This window comes from Equus przewalskii, chromosome 3 (assembly GCF_037783145.1).
Source record: "Equus przewalskii isolate Varuska chromosome 3, EquPr2, whole genome shotgun sequence".
NCBI lineage: Eukaryota > Metazoa > Chordata > Mammalia > Perissodactyla > Equidae > Equus > Equus przewalskii.
Genome location: NC_091833.1, coordinates 77,183,895 through 77,207,788, shown reverse-complemented (window position 1 = coordinate 77,207,788; position 23,894 = coordinate 77,183,895). Strand labels below are relative to the sequence as shown.

General features: G+C 45.3%; 1 protein-coding gene and 1 long non-coding RNA gene across 5 annotated transcripts in view; one reads left to right on the top strand and one right to left on the bottom strand.

Moving 5' to 3' along the window:
* LOC139082580 (uncharacterized) overlaps positions 1 to 1,887 on the bottom strand; it is a 140,543-nt gene extending 138,656 nt beyond the window's left edge. For 3 of the 4 annotated variants that reach the window (XR_011538737.1, XR_011538736.1, XR_011538735.1), the window contains exon 1: positions 1,726 to 1,883. This is a non-coding gene — a long non-coding RNA (uncharacterized lncRNA). Of the gene's footprint in view, positions 1 to 1,725 lie in introns of all 4 variants that reach the window. The other variant, XR_011538733.1, reaches the window with a different exon arrangement.
* On the top strand, positions 1,813 to 23,658 carry SRD5A3 (steroid 5 alpha-reductase 3). Its single transcript, XM_008526297.2, has 5 exons — positions 1,813 to 2,231; positions 10,335 to 10,477; positions 12,313 to 12,510; positions 15,871 to 16,005; positions 16,902 to 23,658. The coding sequence occupies exons 1-5, from the start codon at positions 2,011 to 2,013 to the stop codon at positions 17,159 to 17,161; spliced, it is 957 nt and encodes a 318-aa protein (XP_008524519.1). The 5' UTR covers positions 1,813 to 2,010; the 3' UTR covers positions 17,162 to 23,658.
* The last annotated feature ends 236 nt before the right edge of the window (positions 23,659 to 23,894 follow it).

The window sequence follows — 23,894 nt, the reverse complement described above, 5'->3', positions numbered from 1 at the left end:
CAAGAATGTCAACTCTAAAAAGGCAGCAACATTGTCCTGTAAACTGTCTGTCCTCAGTGTCCAAAACACTACCCGTCATATTAGAGGCATACGATAATATTTTTTGGAATTGACATTTTAAAGGTTATAAAAAATTACCTAAAAAGTTAAATTTTCATTAATCATAACTGAAAATCAATAGTTTAAAATTGCTAAGTGAAGAAACAGCATTGTCACTACATGGAGGCAAGTGTCAGGAGAAACAGCTGGTGGAGTTAAAAACTTGGCCCCTGTGGATGAAAAAGAACCAATACCCAGTCTATAGACAAGAGAAATAAGGAGAGTTTTACTTGAGCCAGAGTGAGGATTATAACCAGGGAAGGCCTTAGAAAGCTCCGGGAGAAGCACGGTTTTCAGTACATCCTTATATCCTGTTAGAACAAAGAACACACATTAAACACACCCAGGACACATTTTCATCAAAGTTTCAAAGAGGTATTCAGTTGCAACCTAGCAGGTCAGCTTGACCCTGAAGCCAGGAAAGGGACTAACAGGGAGGCTACCAACAGGGCATTACAGTAGGCGGAGGATGGGGAAGGAGGCATTCTTTAATGGTTAAGCACATGTACAATGTATGTTTGATAGGAAACGTTAGGCTTTTTAGCTCAAGCCCAATCAGTTTTGAACCCAAACAGTTACCCCCCACCTCAACACGTGAAAATCTCTTGTCACCTCCAAGGAGTGGAACTCCGGTGGGGAGGAGACTGCTGTTTTTAAAATACACCTTGTACCACTTTTATTCTAGTGTTGTTTGCAATGGCCTTGATGATTTTCTAGTTTATGTGTTTAAATTATCCACATTTGCAACATCCTAACACAAGTATTCATTTTTGTGTATGACCCGCCTTCTTTATCCTATGGACGAAAATAATCCATAACCAATCTATAAATGAAAATTTGGGAGAGTTTACTCTGAGCTGAAATCTGAGGACCATGGCCCGGGGCCTTTCTTCGCGAAGGAAGAAAGGGCACCAAAGAAGTGAGGTATACAGAGTCATTATATACCTCCATACAGGACGTTTCACATATGATTGAAATGTCCCTCCCACAATAGTCACAAGATTGCCCTGTCAGCACAGCGCTTGATGGACACAGCAGGTAGTGGGTCTACTCTCTTGGAGGGGTAGCAGGAGGCAAGTCTATTGTCTCGAGCTGGGTGGTCACAGGTGAGCCCAGCAGTCAGTTTCTAGCCTAAGGAAAGATGCTAATCCTTAAAGAAACGCCAACATTGGGAGGGGGAGGGAAGTTGCACCTTTATCTCAAGGGCCTTTGTTCGTGCCATAGGGAGTATCTAAAGCAGATGTACAATGCATGCTCAAGGGCCGTGGTCAGGCCCTTTTGGAAAGACAAGGTCAGGCCGAATTAGGTTTACACCACATGGCTTCCTCATATACCCCAATATATCCTATTACTTGCCATTTTTATTTGTCAATCCATATATCCACACTTCAATATTAATATAGGTGTTTGCAATAACAGCTATGCATTTTATAGTCGGGTTTTTTTCACTTAACCTGTTTCAGTTATCATAAATAGCTTTCCGTGTTTCTACAGTCTTCATAATTATCATGTTAGCAGCGGCATGATATTCCAACGCGTTACCGTACCATAATTTAGCTAAATAACAGGAACATTCAGGGTTGTTTTCATTTTTCCATAGAAAACAATGCCGCGGCGCAGACTTACACGTGCTCTTGTTAGTTTCGCTTCTGGGACGTATACTGTTGAATCACTAGGCATCCCTGGGTTAGATCAGGGACACAGACTGACCAGCGTGACCCCGACCCGCGAATCCGCTGGTCCGGCCGGCGCATCCGCCTCGGGGGCGAGTCCCGGTTGGAGCCGAGCGGCCCCGCCCCCCGCCGCGTCACAGACGTCCCGCCCGGCCGCGAGCGGCGTGAGGCGCGCGAGTGCCGGCTGCTGCGCCGGCGGCCGTGGGGCCCGGGAGCGAGGCAGCGGGACGCGCGGGCCATGGCTCCCTGGGCGGGGGCCGAGCTCGCGGCGCTGAGCCCGCTGCGCGCTGTGTGGCTGACGCTGGCCGCCGCCTTCCTGCTGACCCTGCTCCTGCAGCTCGTGCCACACGGCCTGCTCCCGGGCTGCGCGCTCTTCCAGGACCTGATCCGTTATGGGAAAACCAAGCTCGGGGGCCCGCCGCGCCCCGCCGCCTGCCGGGCCTTTGATGTCCCCAAGAGGTAACCGCACCCCCGGGCGCGTGCCCCGGTTGCCAAGGCGCAGAGAGCCGGGGAAAGGCCCGGCGCGGACCGGCCCGGGAGGCCCAGACGGGTCCCGCGTCCGCAGCGTGGCCCTGGGGGCGGAGTGGCGGCCGCCACCGAGGAAGCTGAGCCGCGCACCAGCCCAGGTCGCAGGATCGTGAACTTGTGGCCGCACGGAGTCTTTTAATGGCAGCAATTCCTAATTTAGGCCTGGTCTCCAGGCGGCAAATTAAAGTCTCCCTTGTCCCCCAATTCCCTCTTTGCCCCTCCCCTGCATTCTGGGGGCTCATAATCTAACTTGAGGTCACCGGAACTCAGTAGAAATGAAGGCAGCCCTTCCCTCCCCTCGCCCCCTCCCCTTCGCGCCTCGGTTTCCCCTGTTTGTCCCCCCAACCCTCACTGTTAGGACGAAGGGTGAGACGCTGGTCACCACACTGGGGCCACCTCCTTCGGCCGCACCGATCCTCCTAATCCGCACCTTGGCAGGTGCCTCTGGAAAATGTGGCCTAAAATGGCACGTTTTAGGCAAACTTGATCCGGAAGCTTGGTTTGACTTTCAACAAATTTCGTAACCTACTTCAACGAAAGATTAAATCGTTAGGGCTTAAATAGAATTCTTTGAGAAATTGTAAGGCTTGTTATAGTTGGGTTTTGTTTTTTACTTTGAATTAAGAATATAGCTGGGAAGAGTCAGGCAAACACTTGTAGCAGTGGCTTTTCTTTTTTTTTTAAAGGTTTTATTTAGTTTCTTTTTCTCCCTCCCCAAAGCGCCCCAGTACATAGTTGTATATTCTTTTTTTTTTTTTTTGAGGAAGCTTAGCTCTGAGCTAACTGCTGCCAATCCTCCTCTTTTTGCTGAGGAAGACCAGCTCTGAGCTTACATCTGTGCCCATCTTCCTCTACTTTATATGTGGAACACCTACCACAGAGTGATGTGCCAAGCGGTGCCATGTTCTTACCCAGGATCTGAACCGGCGAATCCCGGGCTGCCGAAGTGGAACATGTGCACTTAACTGCAGAGCCACCGGGCCAGCCCCTAAGATGCAGCTTAAGTTGGTATTTAGGAAGGAATCTGGAGGAATGTGATAGGGTTTCTGATGTATTAAAGCGCCTGGGGTATGGCTTAAACCTCCCATGGGCAGTGCACAGGTCTGCAGACAAGACAGCGACTAAGTACAGCCAGCCCCAATGACCTAGTGGTCAAAGTTTTGCTGGCTCCACTTAGGGGGCCATCACCGGGTTCTGGGCAGGGAACCACACACCACTGGTCTGTCAGTAGCCATGCTGTGGTGACGGCTCACACAGAACTAGAAGGACTTACAACTAGAATACCCAACCCTGTACTGGGGTCTTGGGGAGGCCAAAAGAAGAGGAAGATTGGCAACAGATGTTAGCTTAGGCCAATGTTTCCCAGTGGAAAAACAAAAAGATGGGCTAAGTATAACTTGGCTTCTGAGACGTGAGTAATCCCCCACTTTGACTTTTGGAGAAAGATCCATCAGGTGTTAACACTGAGAAGGGAGCATCAGGTCATTCTGAGGAAGGGTAAAGGGAATGAGGCCCTGGGAGGAAGAAGAAGTCTTCAAGACAAGATGATTAAATCTATTTCTTTTTTTTTTTGAGGAAGATTAGCCCTGAGCTAACATCTGCCGCCAATCCTCTTTTTGCTGAGGAAGGTTGGCCCTGAGCTAACATCTGTGCCCATCTCCCTCTATTTTTTTATATGTAGGACACCTGCCACAGCATGGCTTGCCAAGTGGTGCGTAGGTCCACACCCAGGATCCAAACTGGTGAACCCCGGGCCGCCGAGAATCTGCAAACTTAACCGCTAAGCCATTAGGCCAGCCCAAATCTCCTATTTCTTAGAGGCTATTTTTAAGCAAAAATCACCTGTCATCCTATTTTTAATCAGGTTTGATTGCAGTAAGTCCTTTTCTATTTTATAGCAGTGGCATTTCTAGATAGTCATCTTTTTAGTGTTAGAAAGTGAAGAAAAAAACTATTTCTTTTAGTGTGAATTCTAACAATTTATTTTCTGAATTTTGGAAAAGATGCTAGTGTCCGTGGATTAAAGGACACGTTTCAGGTGGTTTCTCTGGCTCTCATACCCCACCTGTTACTACTCAGGTCTGTCATTATGTGACTGCTAAGAAACACTCTTGGTACCTTTCTTTTTCATTACTACCACAGTTGGTACTCTTGGGGTTTCTTGTGATTTCTACTATATTATGAAATAATTTATGCCTTTTTCTTCTTCCAGAATTCTGGAGTAGAACCTCCCATGGTGTTTTGTTTTGCTTTTTTTTCTAAATTAAACCTTTCTTTTACTGCTGGAGAAGGTACAGCAAATCCAGGCCCATAATGAAAGGCAAAAATGTCTAGATGCTATATTTAAATGTTTTTTTGGTACAAAATTCAGTAGTACTCATAAGAGTGAAAATAAGCGTGTACGTTTTACACGTGGAAACAGGCAGCTGTAAGTCATGTTCTGCACCTAAGACAGTCCTTAGGTAATTTTGTTTGGGATTATTTTTTCCCAAGGAGGCAAGAATAAAACCTTAACTCAGTTCATGGAATGTTTGATTCCATTACCTCTGTCTGGTAGATTTTAAGGCAATGGTTGCTTTTCTTGTTTTCTTTTTGGTTCCTAGAGTTTTAATTTCCCAGAAAGTCTGAATAAATATGAGACCTCGAACGTGAGTCATGACGCTCTTGACTTGCATAGGCTGTATGGAAGTACTTCTCCTGTTTCTAAAATTTGAAAATGATATCAAAACATTGCAGTTGCATTGAGTTCTAGAGGCAAAGAGAACCGTCTGGACTTTCCCCACTGGGGTTCAGGAGTCCTAACCGGAGGCCCAGGGGATCCATGGATAGAATTCAGGGCAAACCTGGATTGGAAGAAAATTGCATCTTTATTTCACTAACCTCTACCTGAAATCCAGTATTTCCTTAATGATGTATGTAATCAACAAAGCACAGTAGAAGTAGCAGTACTTGCAATTTTGTGACAGATTTTTTTTGTAGTACATTAAAAATATTGACGAGGGTCTGGCCTGGTGGCACAATGGTTAAGTTCACACATTCTGCTTCTCTGCGGCCTAGGGTTCGCCAGTTTGGATCCCGGGTGTGGACATGGCACCACTTGGCAAAAGCCATGCTATGGTAGGCGTCCCACGTATAAAGTAGAGGAAGATGGGCATGGATGTTGGCTCAGGGCCAGTCTTCCTCAGCAAAAGAGGAGGATTGGCAGTAGTTAGCTAAGGGCTAATCTTCCTCAAAAAAAAAAATATTGACGAGACCGCAAAATGTTATTTCCATCCCTACAAGAACATTGTAGTTATTCACCACTAGATCTTGTTATTTGATACATCAGTTAAGAAGCACATCTATTACTATATCACAAATTTGTGCCTTAGAGTTGTTACCTGTATTTCAGTATAATTGGTTTCTTTTGTAATCCCTGTATATTTTATGCTTATAGTAACATTTTGAGATGTGGCCTATAGCTTTCACCAGACCGCCAAAGGGGTCCATGGAAGAAAAATGTTAAGAACTGCTGCTCTAGGGCCAGCCCTGGTGGCCTAGTGGTTAAATTTGGCATGCTCCCCTTCAGTGGCCCAGGCCCAGTTTCTGGATGCGGACCTACACCACTGTCTGTCAGTGGCCATGCTGTGGCAGCGGCTCACATACAAAAAGGAGACTGGCAGTGGATGTTAGCTCAGGCAAATCTTCCTCAGCAAAAAAAAAAAGAAAAGAACTCCTGTTTTAGACTATAAACTTTCCGTGCATTTACATTTGTCTTGTTTGTTACCATATTTCTGGCTCAATGCCTCAGGATTAACAATAAGGTCCTGGATCAATATGTTTTGAAGGAATTTTTAAAAAAGAAGTATTAGGTTTAATTGCTTTGTTGATAAACTTGACCGCTTACTCTGAGAGTAGCTTCAGATGAGATACCCTCTTTTTCATTCATATTTAGCCAGAGAGCACCTACCATGTGCCAGGAGCTGCTCTAGGCTTCTCGGAGCTTATGTTCCATCTGATATTATGTGTGAATATATAAACAAGACTTGTAAAACATGCGAGATAGTTTCAGATGGTGATAAGTGCCTCAGAGGAAATCCAGCCAGGTTCCTGGATCATGAGCAAGACGGGGGTGGGGGTGGCAACACGAAGGCTAGTCAGGGAGGGGTGGGGCACAGCTCACAGGCCAGGGTGGAGATAAGGCTTTGTTCTGAGTGTGTAGAAAACCGCTGCTGGCTTTAGGATGGGAACGGGGCGGGCATGGGTTTATGCGGTTTATGTTTTGAAAGGATGACTAGCCTGTGTGCGGAGAAGGCTGGAAAAGAGGCTGTGGTGGTGGTCCAGGCCGGAGGTGGTGGTATGGACTGTGTGAGCATAACAGCACCTGCTTGTCATATAGGCGGTGATGACATTAAAGCACTTAGCACCTGGCAGACCCTGGTCAGAACTCGGCAAACGTTTGTTCCCTAACTGGGCCTGGGATCAGTTCTGGCAATCAGCAAATACATATTAAGTCAGATCATGCCTCCTGGCTCAGAACTATCCAGTGGCTTACAACTCACTCACAGGAAGGCCCCGAGACCCTACACAGTCTTGTCCCCACCATCTCCCTGACTTTGTCTCCTGTAATTTGCCTCCTGTATGGTTCTAGTCTGGTCTCCCGGGCCTCTCTGCTAGTCCTCTCTCCCACCTCAGGGCCTTTGCACTGCCTGTTCCTGCTGCCTGGAGAGCTCTTCCCACAATAGTCACATGGTTTATGCCGTCACTTCCTATAATTCTGCTCATATATTACTTTCTCATTGAGACGTGCCCTATCCACTCTGTTTAGAAGTATGATTCTACCATCCCTGGCATTCCTTCTCTTCCCAGCTGTAGTTTTCTCAGTAGCAATTATATCCTACTCACATGCTGTGAAATTTACTTTTGCGCGTGAGTAGAAACTCCGTGAGGGCAGGAATTGTCTGTCGTGTTCAGTGCTGTATGCCCAGAGCCTAGAGCAGTCATTGGCTTATAAGAAAAACAAAAAATGTTTGTTGAATCAAAGGAGTGCTTGCTCGGTGCCGAGCCCTGTGTTACGTAAGGATCACTGTATTCCTGTCCCCAGGGGCTCGGCAAATGGTGCCACAGTGAAGCACAGGGCCCAGGAAGGCAAGAGAGGAGGAGTATCTACAACAGAAACAAGTGGAGTTTTTAGATCTCTTGTTTGGAGCTGAAGCTGGGTCTTTTTAAAAAGCGAGAAATTTATAAAGAGTAGAGCATGTTTCCTGTAGAGGGAAATGAGGCAAGCAGGACAAGAGAATGTACAAAAAGTACAAAAAAGAATAGCAGTCTGCCTGTGAATCAAAACACCACAGCCCTTGGGGCCGGCCCAGGGGCGTAGTGGTTAAGTTTGCATGCTCCACTTCGGCAGCCCGGGGTTCGCTGGTTCGGATCCCAGGTGTGGACATGGCACCGCTTATCAAGCCATGCTGTGGTAGGCGTCCCACATATGAAGTGGAGGAGGATGGGCATGGATGTGAGCTCAGGGCCAGGCTTCCTCAGCAAAAAGAGGAGGATTGGCAGTGGATATTAGTTCAGAGCCAATCTTCCTCAAAAAAAGGAAAACACCATGGCCCGAGTAGCACCCACCAAGATGTGGTATCTTGAGCGACCGGGTTGCCTCTAGGTGTGGTATAGATTGGCGTGTGTAACATAGGGCTGGAAAAGCAGGTTCAGGCAACCTGATTGTGTGAGTAGGGGCTCAGCGGTGTGATTTTAACCTCAGAGTCATCAGATCAAGTCTGCCACTTACTGTGTGACCTTGAATAAGATGTCGTTTTTTCTGAACCTTAGTTTTCTCATCTGCCACATGAAGCTAACCACAGAAACTGTGCAGGATTGTGAAGATGAAAGTGAAATCATCTGAACTGGTCTCCCCACAACTAGACTGTTCTCCACCTAGTTACCAGAGGGATTTCTTTTTTTTCCACTTAAAGAAGAGTGAAATGAATGAGGAATGCTCTTTTTATGTCTGTTAAAATATGCATGACATAACATTTACCGTTTTAACGGTCTTGGAGTGTACGGCTCAGTGGCTTTAAGTACATTCACATTGTTGTGCAGCCATCACCACTATCCATCTCTAGAACTTCTCCATCAGCCAGGAGGATTTTTAAAACATAAATTATTCCTTCAAGGCAGTCTGCTCAAAGGGCTCCCCATCACACTTAATAAAAGCCAGTGTCCTTACCAGCCCCTGAAGCCACTGCCCCCCCACCTCACCTCACCCCTCTCCATACAGGCGCTGCCCCCCACCTCACCTCACCCCTCTCCAGACAGGCGTCCTTCATTGTTCCTCAGGGGCTTTGTGGTCGTCAGTTCCTCTGCCTGGAAAATTCTTCCCCAGAAATTCACAGGGGTTACTCATTCTGGCCAAATGTCAGTTCCAGAGAGGCCGTCCTTGACCACCCATCCAGAATGGCCTGCCCCCTGCCCCCTCTCTGCCCCTCACCCAGTGTTACACGCCACCATGTCTCCAGGTTCCTTTGTTGACTGTCCACTGAAAGGGAAATTCATCAAGGCTGGGACCTGGTCTTTGCTCCTTCCTCCAAGAACATTGTCTGGCAAGTTCTAAGTGCTCAATAAATATTTGTGAAAAAATGGAGTAGGTAAAGTGGCTGGCCCAGAAGTTGCTCTTCAGGAGCCGGCCCCTCCCTTTTCCGTGGGACCCCCAGAGCCAAGTGCTCTGACACTCTGCTCTGCTCCTGTGGCTCAGGCCGTACCTGGGCTCAGGTCTAGGAAGTGTGTCTTAAGGAAGACCCTGGAAGGCAAAACCAAAGGCGAGCAGCCTGTGGGTGGGAAGGAGGGGGTGGAGTTGACGCTGATGCATGAACTTTTGAGAAAACTAATCTCTTGAACCTGGAGAAGATCCGGGAATAAGACGATGACTCAGAGAGGGCAGACCCAGTGAGAGAATCTGTAACAGTAGTTGGGAGAATTAAGTGAGTTGCTCTGGAATGATCAGATTAGATCAGCGTTTGTCAGACTGGGTTGTGGGCTTGGTCTGGGGGGCTGTGAGTTCTGGTATCAGCTCATTCTGGATCATCTGGAAGAGGAGTCCCTGAGTTTATGTTTAATCTCCTGACTCCAGGTCGTCTTACTCTGTCACAAATGAGATGACAGAGGGGTACTTAATATAGGCACATGATGCATCGAAACCCAGGGAAGGTCAGATGACCCGGCACCTTGCAGAGGCAGAAAGGTTTCGAATTGGTTTAAACAGAGAAAAAGAGTAGGAAAAGTATAGGTAAACAGACCTCAAAAGAACCTGGGTTAGGCCCTTGTGCCGTATTAGGTGATTTCGTTTCAGCAAACCAACATCATTCACATGAAATTAACGTTGCAAGATGCTAATTGCAATTTTTTTATTGCTTTTGGTTTTATTTGTATTTCATTTGTAACTGTTGATTGCAAAATAGGCACTGTACTTGTAGTATGAGAGCTGTAACCATCAGGAGTGGATACCTAGGTTTATGAGTTATTTGTCATCTTATTATAAAAGTAATTTCGGTCAACACAATTTAGAAAAACCCTGAATCAGAAAACCTCACAGATTTCGTACAGCTCTGAGTGCCTGTGATTGTGCAAATCTTGTGTAACACTTGTGTGGCTATTGCAGCAATATTGCTCTAGATTTAGAAATCTTCTACAGATTTGGCTGGTGTTAGCACCGTCTCAGCTCTCTCTGCCAGGGCCTGGGGCCCCCTGTCTTGGAACTTGTGCCTGATCCCCTTAGCCAGAGGTAAGAGAGATTGCTAATTGACTCTCAATCTAACTTTAACAAGGTCAGGCATGTTTTTAACCTCAGGAGGCCTCTTTTTCCAATGAGTTAACCAGTCCCATCATCTGAAAGGAAATTTTAAAAATCTGAACATCCGCAGGATTCGAGTTGTCTTAAAGAGCAGCACTGTACCAGGGGAATGGGGCAAAGAGGCTAGAGAAACTAAAAATCGCCTTCCTGCATACTGGCTTACAGTGGATCCGCCCTGACTGTGACCTGATTTGTTCCCTGCGCAGGTATTTTTGTCACTTCTATATCATCTCCGTGCTGTGGAACGGCTTCCTGCTTTGGCACCTTACACAATCTCTGTTCCTGGGAGTGCCTTTTCCAAACTGGCTTCATGGCTTGCTCAGAATTCTTGGGGCTGCGCAATTCCAGGGTAAGGACTCCCCAGCTAATTAGACCCTTGCGTCGTCCTCCTGTCTTTCCTGCCTGCAGGGGGCTGTTCTCCGTGTCTCCCAGCCACGCTCAGGCTCCTCCTCCGCGTGGCCTGGGAAGTGGAAGGTGGGGCGAAGAGAGTTCTCTGTGGTTCATAGCCATCCCAGAGGGTGTCCCCAGGCCTTCGCTGAGATCGTGGCAGAGCCCAGAGTTAACTCTGCATCCCTGCCTGTCCCACGAGTGCTGGGCTGCGTACAGGACGGACTGATCTCTCTCCAATGTTTTTAGTACTGTTGATGCATTCGTACAGAAATCTTTACACTTAAGGGGAAAAAGCTTTTAGGATCCTTCAGGTTTGCCCTGAAACATTTATCATTTATATAGTTCCAACCAAAGTCATGTCTCAAAACTCCAGAAATTTGATAGCAAATTAACTTTTTGATCACCAGTTTAAAATGTTTGTTAGGCTCTAAGGCTTGGGTTATGTAATAAAATTGACTGCAATTGTTGACCAGATGATTACAAAGTAGCCTTTAAATCTGCCTCAGATAAAGGATACATAGAACAATTTTTAAAATAAGGAATTAAAGCTGAAAATCCTGAAGTGGCCTCAGTTAATGTCAGGCAGAGACTGAGGGGCAGAATTAGAAACAGACCGTTCTGGTGCTATCTCCATGCTTTGTTCCAGCAGCCAAACCACTGGCTCCCTAGGAACAATCCTTTTCTGTTTAACCAGAGGAACTTGTTGTAAAAGATGACAGTCAGAAGGGAAAACTCTGCAAATCCTAATTGGGAGGGGAGGGTACTTAGCAAATTCTACTATGTGCGTTAAAACTTTCTCTCTTCGTCTGTTTGCTGGGGGGCTGGCTGGGGTTCTGGTATGTGGAGGGTTGATTGTGAGTTTTATTTGGTTGTTTGTTTTAACCTATTCCTAAAGAGTTAAACTCGGTTTTACTATATTTAAAATACAAAAACAGGCAAAGCTAATCTAGGCTGATGGAAACCAGGAAACATCTTGCCCGTGGGGGCGGTGGGAGGGGCAGTGCCTGGAAGGGAACACAACGAGGTGCCGGTCCTGTTCTGGTTCTTAATCCAGGTGCTGGTTCTATGGGTGGGATGTGTTGGTTTAGTTTGTAAGACTTCATTAAGCTGTATCCTTACAACATGTGTGTGTCTGTGTGCGAGAGAGACAGTCATTTAAAAAAACAACTGTTTTCTGTCATTTTGAAAACTAGCATCTCTTCTGACTTCTTTTGGGGCAGAGGGGTGAGACACAGGTAGGAAGATAGATCTCAAGGCCACAGTCCCCTAAAAGTATAGTTTCTTTTTTTTTTAACATGGGAAGAAGAGTTATATGCATAAGTGTTCCTGCCCCCTTTTCTGCCCCTGTGGGTGCTTGTGTATTTGGTCACCCCTGACCCGAGGCATCCCCCCAGGTGGGCTTGCTCAGAAGTCATCCAGGAACTCTCCCCGACCATTTTCATCTGGCCATTAGAGCCAGGGACCAGACATCCACAGGCCCTGGGTTCTGAGTCCACAGACCGCTTCACAGTGTTGGCCACGTGGCCTGGAGAGCCTTCACATGACGAGGCAGAGTCAAGAGACCTGAGTTTGTCCCGGCTCTCACTAGCTTACCATGTAACCTTGAGCCAAGTTCCTTGACTTCACTTGGCCCCTTTCCTCGTTGCTAAAAAGGGAAGGTGTTAAACTGGATGATTTCTAGGGCTTTTTCCTAGCTCTCATCTTGTTTAATACTCTGTTTAACAGTAGGGAAAAACATAACTTTGGATTAATCCCAGAAGAGAGTTGCTGAACGTATTGCATTCTGAATTGCAGAAGGTGAGCTGGCGCTGTCTGCATTCTTGGTATTAGTATTTCTGTGGCTACACAGCTTGCGAAGACTCTTCGAGTGCTTCTATGTCAGTGTCTTCTCCAATGTCATGATTCACGTCGTGCAGTACTGTTTCGGACTTGTCTACTATGTCCTCGTTGGCCTGACTGTGCTGAGCCAAGTGCCAATGGACGGTGGGAATGGTGAGTGGTCCCTGGGGTCTGCTAGCTGAGTCACTGGCTGTATGAGGTACTCTCCAGGTGAAGCGCTCCACCCAGCATTATGAAAGTTTGAAAGGAAGAGACCTGCTCAGTCCACTTGGCATTTGAGGAGTGCGGTCTCTAACAGTGGATTTAAGAAGTCAGCATTCCCAGGGGTATACACATTAACCATAACTGCTAAAACCTGAAAGACACCAACATAAGCAGTAATGTCTTCAGTAGAGATAGCAAAGTGGAAAGTATCCAGGAGGCTTCAGTTAAGAATGAAGAAATGGGATGTGGGGTTCCCTCAGTGAGATTGAAGTCAGTGAACCCGTGTGGAGTTAGTCTGGAGAGAGAGAGAGTTAGTGGTCAAGAGGTGAACAGGAAGCAGGAGACAGTTGAGAACAGGAGAAAAGGTCAGCAAGGAAAGTTGCCTCACCAAAGCCTCAGTCACGCTGGGGTGCGTGTGTGGAAGGGTGAGGGGTGAGGGCAGGGGAAGGAGACGTTAAATCATAGAAAATCAGAGGAGGCAGGGGTGCCCGGGCTTGTGGTGAATAGCTGTGATTTGAAGAAGGAGTAGGGAGCCATTTTGTTGCTGCTTAGTTCTTGTGATTGTTCCCATGATAAGAAAGCTTTTCTTCAAGTGAGGCAGCCTGAGTAAAAAAAAAGTATTGTGGTAAATCAAAATTGTGTCTTAACTTGTCTGAGCTCTCACTGGCCAGGAAGAGGGAAGCAAAGTCATGACCTTGGTTTATGAGGAGGAAATGAAGTGGGTTTGTGGGGGAGGGGATGAATATCTAACATATATGACTGTCATTTTTGTAAAAACAGGGTATGCTTAATTATAAAAAATTCAGGTCATTTTGGGTGACTGAAATGAGTTTTTAGTGCTGAGGTTAACTTCACCTTGTGGCCTGGGTATCCACAGCCCAGACACTGTAGGGTAGATCATTCTGTGACTTTTCTCTGAATCCAAGGCTCCATATTTCCTAAAGCTGTGCTCCTGTCCACCCTAGTAAATTGAGTCTGAGGTCTAGATATTTCCGGTCCTCAGTGAACAAGCTTTCTCCTCAGGTTCGATTTCAGTGTCAGAGTGTCCCTTGAAGGTCCTCTCTCTGTGGCTGTAGAACAACTCAAGGCCTGATGACCTGAGGCCTGATTTTAGAGTCCAACTCATTGACGATCTTTCTCAATTCATGAATTATTTGTTGGCTCCAGCCTCTCAGCCAGCATTCTCTCCATCTGATTCCTCTGAACTTAATCAAGTCAGCTTTCCTTCCTGATCTTTCTGCTGTGGTCTTCATGTGCAGCCCATGTCATGGTTTGAGTTGTCATTCCTGGTCGACAGTACCGGGTTTTCCACCCAAAGGAACTTTCCAAAGCTCTTTGTTAACCCACCAGCTGTCGGTCTGTTAGTTCCATTGGCATTTATGTGTCTCTTCTGGAGATTCCACTACTGGCTGGACCCCGACTTCTGCCCTCCCTCCTGTGTAATTAGCCAAGGAAAGGCAGCTGAGGCACCCACAAAAAGAACTTTCTAGATAGTCCTTTCTGAAGCTGTCTTCTGTTTCACTTACTTGTCCTTCAAGAGGTCGTCCGTGGTCATTTGGGACAATATGGGAAGAACTGGTTTCGGGAATCCATTGGGAGAGAACACTGAGGCATCTGCCAACTTCAGGGTCTGATAGAAATAACAATGGGCTCAGGTGGGCCTGAGTCTGAACTCAGGCTCATTGAACTTCTCTGAACCTAGAACCTTCATGTATAATTAGGGACGTCTGCTGATTTCAGGGGAGTCCTTGTGAAGGTGAAAAGAAAGAATATCTGTAGACTCCCCAGATCTTCATGTGTCCTTTTCTTCGGAGTCTTCCGGGTCTTGCCCCAGTCGCTCTCCATCACATCGTTCTGTTTTCTTCAGAGGACCATCTTTACCTGAAACTATCTTGGTTCTTGGTCTACTTGTTTCCTTCTGTCTCCTGCCACTAGGACGTGAGTTCGCGAGGACTGGGAGCTTGCCTGACATATTCACTGGTTTATCCCTCATGCCCACGAGAGTGCCAGGCTCAGCAGACGCTCAACAAGTAACTAATGGATAAATGAATCATTGAACACCACGCAGATCAGACGCTCAGTAAATACTAGCCTTCCACCTGCCTCCTTTCCCACATTTTAGCTCCGACTTCTTCTTACAGATCTTTTTCCCTGTGAACTCCCAGACACTTGCTTCAACTTTTAATTCAACAGTGACTTGCTCTTAAAGCCCTTGCAATTTAAAACCGTATTTTTCATATTTGGTTTATTCTTGACTTGTAAAAACATAGCTTTTTAGTTAAATGGCTAAACCTAGTCAACATTAAGAGACTACAGTAGATTGTTTATATAGAGCAAGGTTTTTAAAAGAAATTAACACAGGTGGACAGTGCTGGACTCTTGTTTGTCATCAGCTGAGCCCTGCCACCAGGGACCCACATGGATGAGCGTGTTCCTTGCTTCTCTTACCTGAACCAGCTTTGTAAGGGCTCCCTCTCGGTTCCAGAGCCTCAGGCTCTTCCCTGTTGTGAGTGGACAATTTGTTTCTTCCACTGAGTCCCTGACTAGCCTGCGTGCCTCCTGCCAATCATAAGGAAGTCTTTCATTTGCTTTTCTGATGCCAGGGGCTGTTCTTCAGGTCCTTAGAAGACCTGCATTCTCCCCTTCTGCCTGGTAACTGGAAAAGAAAGAGGAAGATGACACTTGGAGGGTTTCTTCTCCTAAAACTAAATCTCTCTGACTGGGTTCTCTCTAATCAGCAAGGCTCCTGTTTTGTTTTTCATCTTGCAATTGACATTCATCCTCTTTTTGAGAAGCCCCACCCTCAGCCTTTTCTTCTCATGATTTTCTTCAGTGGCTCGAGCCAGTCGAGTCAGCGTTCTGCATTCGGGGTCTCCCTAGCAATGGCTTAGGGTGGCAGCTTGGGAGAGTTTGCTTTAGGAAGTATTTTCCTGACAGCAGAATATAAGAAAGAAGACATAAAACCAGGCTTAGGAACAGAAATGCAAGGTCGTCCCACCATGCAAGAGTACGTCACAAGAGTGGGAGACAGAGCTGAACTCTGCTGGAAGCATTTGAAGAAGGGGCAAGAGAGTCCATTATGAGAGTCCATGCCAGGGGCCACCGAAGCACCCCGGCTGAGGAGCGTATGTCTTGCCTCCAGAGAGATGGTGTTTTCTCTGTGCTTGGGAAATTATATTGGGATAATTTTTCTAGTCACAAGGAACAGAATAAGTGGATAATTGTGTTGTACTGACTGTATGATTTTGTAATTCCCTGTGCCTCTTAAATTTTGCAGAGTTGGCTAATAAGATAATCTTATTTCTGTAGTCTATGTGATAGGGAAAAATCTCTTGATGCAAGCCCGGTGGTTCCATATCCTCGGGACGATGATGTTCATCTGGTCGTCTGCCCATCAGTATAAGTGCCACGTCATTCTCGGCAATCTCAGGAAAAATAAAGCAGGTGAGACGTCGCTTAGAGCCACTGCATGTGGATTTTAACCCTCCGATGTTAGTTGTCCTTGTTCCTTCATTCTCTTCCTTCCTGCCCTAATTGGTTGACTAATCTGTCAAACACTCACTTTTGACAAGACACCTCTCTGGGTCTTGAGCTTCCTGTTGGTAAAATGAGAGCATTGTACTCACAGATCTCTCCAGCCCCATCTAGCCCTGACACTCTCTGATTCTAATCTGTGCCTATGTTTTGGGGGCCTGCACTGCATTTGTGTGTCTAACGAGCACGTGAGCACTAGTATTACCAGGCTGAGTAGTATCATTCCAGCCAAAGCAAAAACACTGGACTTTCTAGTTAGCTTGTGTTGGCTTATACAGGTGCAGCTTCTACTGGGCTTTTTGAAATATTAAAAATGGAATAGTGCTATGCAACATTTATCCAGTGCTTATTTTGTGCTGGGCCCTGTTCTAAGTACTTTACATATAGCTTCACAATACTCACTTGAGGTGGATACAGTCTTATCCTCATTTTACAGATAAGGAAACTGAAGCACAGAGAGGTCAAGAAACTTAACTGAAGTTACACAGCTTATAAGCAGTAGGGCCAGGAATTGAACTCGTGCAGTCTGACTCTGGCGTCTGAGCTCTTCATTACCAGCTTGGAGGATTGTTGGAGAAATGGGCTTTCCTTTTGTGTTTATTTACAGTTGATAGTGTAAGCTAAAGCTGGTGACTTTATTAAATAGTAGTAGATTGGCAATGGAAGTGTGACAGGATGGTGGCCCACACAGAGGTCTGTGACACTCTTTTCTCCATAAGAGTTTTTGTAAGTTATTTGAGGAGTGAAGTGGTGGAAGTTTGTTTCCACAACTTCCCTTGTTCCGGAGTCTCCTTTTCCCGTTTCAGGAGTGGTCATCCACTGTAACCACCGGATCCCCTTCGGAGACTGGTTTGAATACGTGTCTTCTCCCAACTACTTAGCAGAGCTGATGATCTACGTTTCCATGGCCGTCACCTTTGGACTCCACAACTTAACCTGGTGGCTAGTGGTGACTTATGTCTTCTTCAGCCAGGCCCTGTCTGCTTTCCTCAGCCACAAATTCTACAAAAGCAAATTTGTCTCCTACCCGAAGCATAGGAAAGCTTTCCTACCATTTCTGTTTTAAGACCACCTCAGTCATGGAGAATGCAAACCTGGCGACAGGTTCAGTTCCCAAGGACAACGAAGTGTAGAGACCAGAGTACAGTTTCTGCGGAACTGTTTGAAACCCTCTGCTCCTTTTTTATACCCCGGAGTCTTCACTGAACGAGCAAAGCAGTACCCCTCAAGAAAATGAATCTCCAAAGAAGAAATACTTCTGGCAGACCTGGGGATGCCGTGTCTGCTCTCTAAGAGGCTTTATGAAACCAACCCACTGCTAAAACGTAGGTGAGACTGCTCCAAGCTGCTTTGAAAGCAGACTAACCTGGAATATACGGATGGCTTCAGACCTGCTCATACATGCCCAAAGGAAGACATCAGGCCATCAGGGGCTTTGTTCTTCTTAGGGACAAATTAATTCACTTGACTACATAATCAGCAAGAGAGTAGGTGCTCCCTAACTGTGGCGTTTCAGTAAAAGCAGAATAGCCTTTGAAAATACCATCAATATATAATTTCACACCAGTGGGTTCAGGGAAAATGAGTTGTTGGAGTTAGTTGATACTTTCACATTTGACCACCAAGATTTCTAGTTATGTACTCATCCATGGTCGTTTCCACTCGTCTCCCCCTCAACTCACAGCCAAACGGAAAGTTTGAAAGCTCTTTTATTTGATACTTATTTAACATCCCTTTCAAGGGAGTACCTTAAAAGTGAAAACATTTGGAAATAAAATATTTTTATATTTATGCCTAAAAAGCCTTCCTGAGTGGAAATGACTGACCCTGTGGACGGGGTCGTGCTGCAGCCTCATTCGTTGCGGTTATTCAAGTTGGATTAATGCCTGCCTGAGTTTGTTTCAGCTAATAGAATCTGAAGGCATTTAGGAATAAAGTTTACACCTGAAATAGCTTATGTTAAAGACAACAGCCGTGATTAAATCAAAGGGAGATAAGTGCACGGTATGAAAGAAAAAGAAAAACTTGAAAAACAATACCATAGCCTGACAAGACAGTAACCACTGCACATTCGTGCGGCGTGAGATTTACTGGCTCATTGACTGAGGTATTAACTTTTTTGCTTTTATGCAGATGTCACATTATGTTCTACTAGGTACTAAAGTTTTGCACTAGTATACAGCACACAGTGGGGCAAAGAGCCTCATTATTAACAAGATACGTGTCAAACGCACAGTCTACAAATATCCTCCTGACCCCCGTCCCTGGAGTGGTAAACCAAAGCTGTTAAACTCACACTCTTTTTAATCTAACTGTCAACTCGTGCATATCAAAGCGTATTCTAAAGTTCTTACAATAATTCTGATGGAGCATTTTCTCTCCCATCAATCAAATGCCACTTCAGTCAGTTGCTCAGTCTGTTCAGACAAATGGCATATTCATTCCCTTTATCATTTAGATTTGCCATCCTCAGGACCAGGACTCAGGTACAAAACTTTCTGCACTGGAAATGTAAAGCATAGTGCAGTTTGTTCCCAATTTCCACACAAATGGCATGAATAATTTTTAACAGCAAATTATTTGGGGGAAAAATGTATTTTGCATTAGCGTGCAATTTTATACCTAGGTTAGAGGAGGAATTTGGCTGACGTTGTAGAATTTCATTGCACTTTGAAGTCATGGGCGTCCCCTGTGAAGAGCCCTATCGGGCTGTGAGAAAGCGTCCGCAGGCCCACTCGCCTTGTTCCGGTCCCGCTAGCATCCTCGCTGTCCCCAGCACACTCCTCATCTCTCTTACTTTCCTCTGCTGTTCTTTGCCCAAACATTGCATTTTTAGGTGAAGATCAAAAAGAGGAAGTAGTGATGTTCTCAGAGGGGTTCAGAACACAGTAGCGTGGTCTGTGATGAGCGCTGAACCAATGGAGAATAGTTGAGAAATGTGCTGTGCTTGCAAGATCACGGTCAGCATTGCTCTTTGTGTTCGTGACAGTATTCCATGTGCCCAAAGGGAGAGCTGCACAGCCAGTGTGCACATTCCTCACGTGGATAATCCAGAAATGACTTGGGGCTAGAGTCTTGCTTTTCCCACTGGTTTAGTTGAATAGTCTTAACCTTTCATTCTCAGTTTCTATGAAGTCAGGGGGGGTGATGCTGAACCACATCCAAACAGCATGCCCTGGGTTAACTGCTGACTGTATGAATGGGCTGAAATTAGCCTTTGTTCTTGTTAAGTTCCTGACTTGTAGCTCACGCTCTATACTGACGCTTGCCTTCGGTGAGCGTGAATTATTTTGTCTCCACAATGCTGTTTTCTGTATTATGTTTTAATTCAATGAGTGGTTATTGCTAGAATTCCTACAATAAAACAAAAGGAGCCTTTGCAGATATTTTTATATGAAGCTTAATAGACAGTTTAAGGAGACTGTAAACGTCTGCATCACTAAAGGTACCTGAAAACTCAAGGTCCGTTGACAAGTGATGTATCTCAAAATGAACTGATAGATAAAGAAGACCTTAAAATAGTAAATGAGCAAGTAGAAATTTTTTACACCCAGCTAAGCAATGTCTGCCCACTCTTTCACATTGCTTGTTAGAAACAAAAATCATTCAACTGGTTTTTATAAATGTCTTGCATTAGCCTAACCTTCTAAGATTTTTCTGATAAATGAACAAGAAACAGTGGAGGTGGCAGTGATCCGTAAATAATTCACATGACGCACACAGCATCATGTTTCTCAAACACCCGTGATCTAGAAAACCGTCTATTGGGTTTGGGGAAAGCAAAATTTAATTGCCCAAATGAAAGCTATTATAAAGAGCTGCTCTCTGCACATAATGAGAAAGTGTAATATTGGATCTCTCCCTTCAAAAAGACTGAACACTTGAAGCGCTTAGAGGACAAAGGAGCACAAGGGATTTCTCAGCAGAAAGACCAATCTGCCGCCTGGTTCCAGCCGTCTGGGTAAAACCTCATAGCACGTGTGTGGTTCTTATCAGGGCTGCCTGGCCTACACAGCACCTTTCTGTGAATTAGAAAACACATCACTCTAGGAACATCCCCATGATAGCGGAACATGAACCTTTGGGCAGAGAAGGCCACTGGTGCTGGAGCTGCATGTCAATGAGCAGAGTTCAGGCTGGATCTCAGCCCAACTCACCCTTTCAGGCTGGTGTCCTCTGTGCAGTGGACAAATTGCACAACCTCCCGTAGAGACTGTGCTCATCATGCTGCCCTGCCCGTCTGCAGATTCTGTTCACTCTTGAAAAAAGCCAAACTTGATTTCATCGAATCATCTCATTGAGAAAGACCGTGAAAATGAAACTAGGAGAAGAGGGAATATTTTGCTTCCTTGCTGCATACGAACTCCTGTCTTCCCAGCTCCTTGTTCTAGTACTGAAATTTAAACAATCTTTCCACCCTATTGGGGCCTCCAATCTATTGATCTCATGGCATTTTTATTGTCCTTTACCTCTCAGTAGTCTTCTCTTATCTGCTTACCGTGCTTAAATTCCAAGTAAATCACTATAATCATTCCTTTGCATATATCCTCAACTCTCCTGCCTCCCTATGTCGCTTTTTCCTACTGATTTAGCAAAGTCACAACCCTGGTTAAATTCAACTTTCCCTCCTTTGTGTGTGCACCTGTGCAACCAAACTGGCTGGAGAAATACAATCCACTGACAGCCCACTTCACATTCATGACCACCAACCTCAAGTGATCTTTAATGCTGCAGTCATGCTAATGTTCCCTCGTCCATTCACTCCCACACTCTGCTGGCTGTTACAGCTTCTCTGTCCTCAGGAAAACGAAGCTATTGGAAGAGAACTTCCACAGGTGACCACCACCGCCATCCCCCTAAGCACCTGTGCCCGCATACACTCCCTTTCCTAGTTAGAATTGTTGAAGGATACTGTTTTTTAAAATAATGTAAAATCATGATTCTCGCACAAATATAAAATGAACTTGTGCCAAAGATTTTATTTAACTCATTAAGTAATGAAGGAACCAGTAAGACGTTAGAACCAGTTCAGAGAAGAATCCTAAAAGCAGACACATATATGGATAATGAGGAATGCCAAAATGAATTTGCCTAATAGATGCAAAACTGGCTTCTGTAGCTGGGGAGGGAAATCAATTGTGCCTTCATTGGACAAAATTCATTTGTATGTTTATGCAAAAGAATTATTTGCATTCCTATCAATTGTCTAGGACTTAGAGTTGTAAAATAGCTCAAAGACAATGAAAGGTGCAGATAGCCCGAAGAGTGGGCTAGACAGGGCACAGCCACAGTTTTTGTTCATTTCAAAGTCATTTACAGTTTTTTCCTGAAACGATAAATAAGCTCTCTGGATTTCCACCCAAATCCAGCCCCTCTACTTGAACACTAGAGTCTACCTAAGGACATTGCTTGGCCATTCCCCCTCCTACTAGATCATCAAATTTGTGTCGTTTGCTCAACACTCCCATCGGCAGACAAATACCTTTTTAAAACCTTCTAACCCCATTTCCCTCAGCAGATACAGTCTGATTTCTCTGGTTCCTTTGCAGCAAAACTAGAAAGCTTTATTTGATTCCTTCTAGCTTCAGTTCTTTTTGTTTCACTGCTAAATGCACTCCGGCCACTCTTTCGACCTCACGGCTCCAGTGACACTGCTCTTGAAAAGGTCTCCGCCAACCATCCCAAACCCAGTGCTCGCTTCTCGGTGTCACACCAACACAGCGGCAGCAGGTGGTCCCTTCACCTGGAGATGCTTTCCTTCAGTGACTCCAAGACCCCACACCTTTGGATTTTCCTCCTTCCTCCCCGGCTGCTCCTTCCCAGTTTCCTCTACTGATTCCTTCTCTTTTTCCTGACTTATGCCGGAGTGCGCCAATTCTCAGTTCTTGGTCCCTTTCTCTATCCATAATTGGTGCTGTCATCCAGCCTCATGACCAAATACTATTTGTATGCCGACAACTCCTACATTTATCTATCCAGCCTAAACATCACTCCTGAACTCTAGACTCATATCCAATTGCCTACATAACATTTCGGCTTGATGTGTAATAGATATCTCAAGTTTGACATGATTAAAAGTGATTTCTGATTTTCCTCATCCTCCAAACCTGACCCACCTACAGTCTTCCCATTTTTTTACTTACTCAAACCAAAAATTATGGAGTCTTCCTTGGCTCTTCTCTTTCTCTCACACCCCACAAACCGATCAGTGGTTCTACCTTCAAAATACATCCAGAATTCATCCTTGTTGCCATAACTCTACTACCGTCTTGATCTGAGCCACCATCATTTCTTGGCTAACTTACCTCAATAGACTCCTAATTGGTCTCCTTGCTTTCTGCCTTATTCCCTACAGTCGATTCTCAACACAAGCCAGAATGATCCTTTGAAAACCTGGATCGTGTCACTACTCTCTTAAAACGCTGCAACGGCTCCCAATTTCTCTCAGATTAAGGCCAAAGTTCTCACAATAACGTACTAGCCTCCCATATGAGGCTGGCCTCCAGTCAGCTCATCTCCTTCTTACCCTCATTCAGTCTTCCTACACACTGGCCTCCTTGCTGTTCCTTATACATTATCAGTCATGATCCTATTTTAGGGCCTTTGCACTGGCTGTTCCCTCTGCCTGAAATGCTCTTCTCCCAGGTAGCCACATGGTTAACTCCCTCACCTCCTTCAAGTCACTGTATTAGTTTCTATTGCTGTGTAACAAAGCACTGCAAATCTTAGCAGCTTAAGACAGCAAACATCTACTGTCTCATAGTTTCTGTGGGTCAGAATTTCAGGTACAGCTTAGCTTGGTGTCTCTGCCTCAAGGATTCACTGCCATCAAGGTGTCACCAGGGCTGAGATCTCATCAGTGAGACCCACTGAGGGAGGACCCACCTCCAAGCTCACTCAGATGATTGTTAGCACGATTTAGTACCTCATGGGCTATTGAACTAAGAGCCAGGAGCCCCCCACTTAGTTCCCAGCCATGTGGGTGTCTCCATAGAACAGCTCATAGCATGGTACCCAGGTTCCATCACAGCAAGCAAGCAAGACGGAAGACACGTCTCTTTGTAACCTAATCTTGGAAGTGACATCCCACCACTTTTTCCATATTCTACTTGTTAGAAGGGAGTCGCCAGGTCTAGCCCATACTTAAAGGAAGGACCTTACACAAGACAGGTGTGGATCATTGGGGCCCAACTAAGAGCCTGCCTATCATGGTCACCTTCTCAATAAGGTGATCTCCTTTCTTTAAAGTTGCAACCTAACCCCCCTCTCTCATTTCCACCTCCCTTTGCTCTTGTGAACAATAATAAATACTTATTGTTTTGAGCCACCTAGTTTTGAGCTGGTTTGTTCTGTAGCAATAGCTAACTGATGCACTATCTTCTAAAAAAACTCTACAATGTGCCTTTTCACTTTATGCTTATTACTTTTTGTCTGTCTCATCTCACTGGAATGTAAGCTACATGAGGGCAGGATTTTTTTTATTGTTTTGTTCACAGATGTATCCCCAGCACTAGAAGAGTGTCTGGTACATAATAGATACTCAATAAATATTTATTAAATAAATGCTTTTATTGTCACTGTTATCTGCATAAATCACTGGTCTCCTGCCTTACTTCACTTTGTTGCAGAATTGCAATATCTACCTTACAAAGATTCAGCATAATTTATATTGACATGTATGAAAAATAATGATCCAATTGTGCATTTATACCACCAACAAACCAGTAACATTAAGGTAAGGGGGAAATAAAATGAAACTCAGTCAAGAGAAATGCATGGGAATCCATAAACTGTAACAA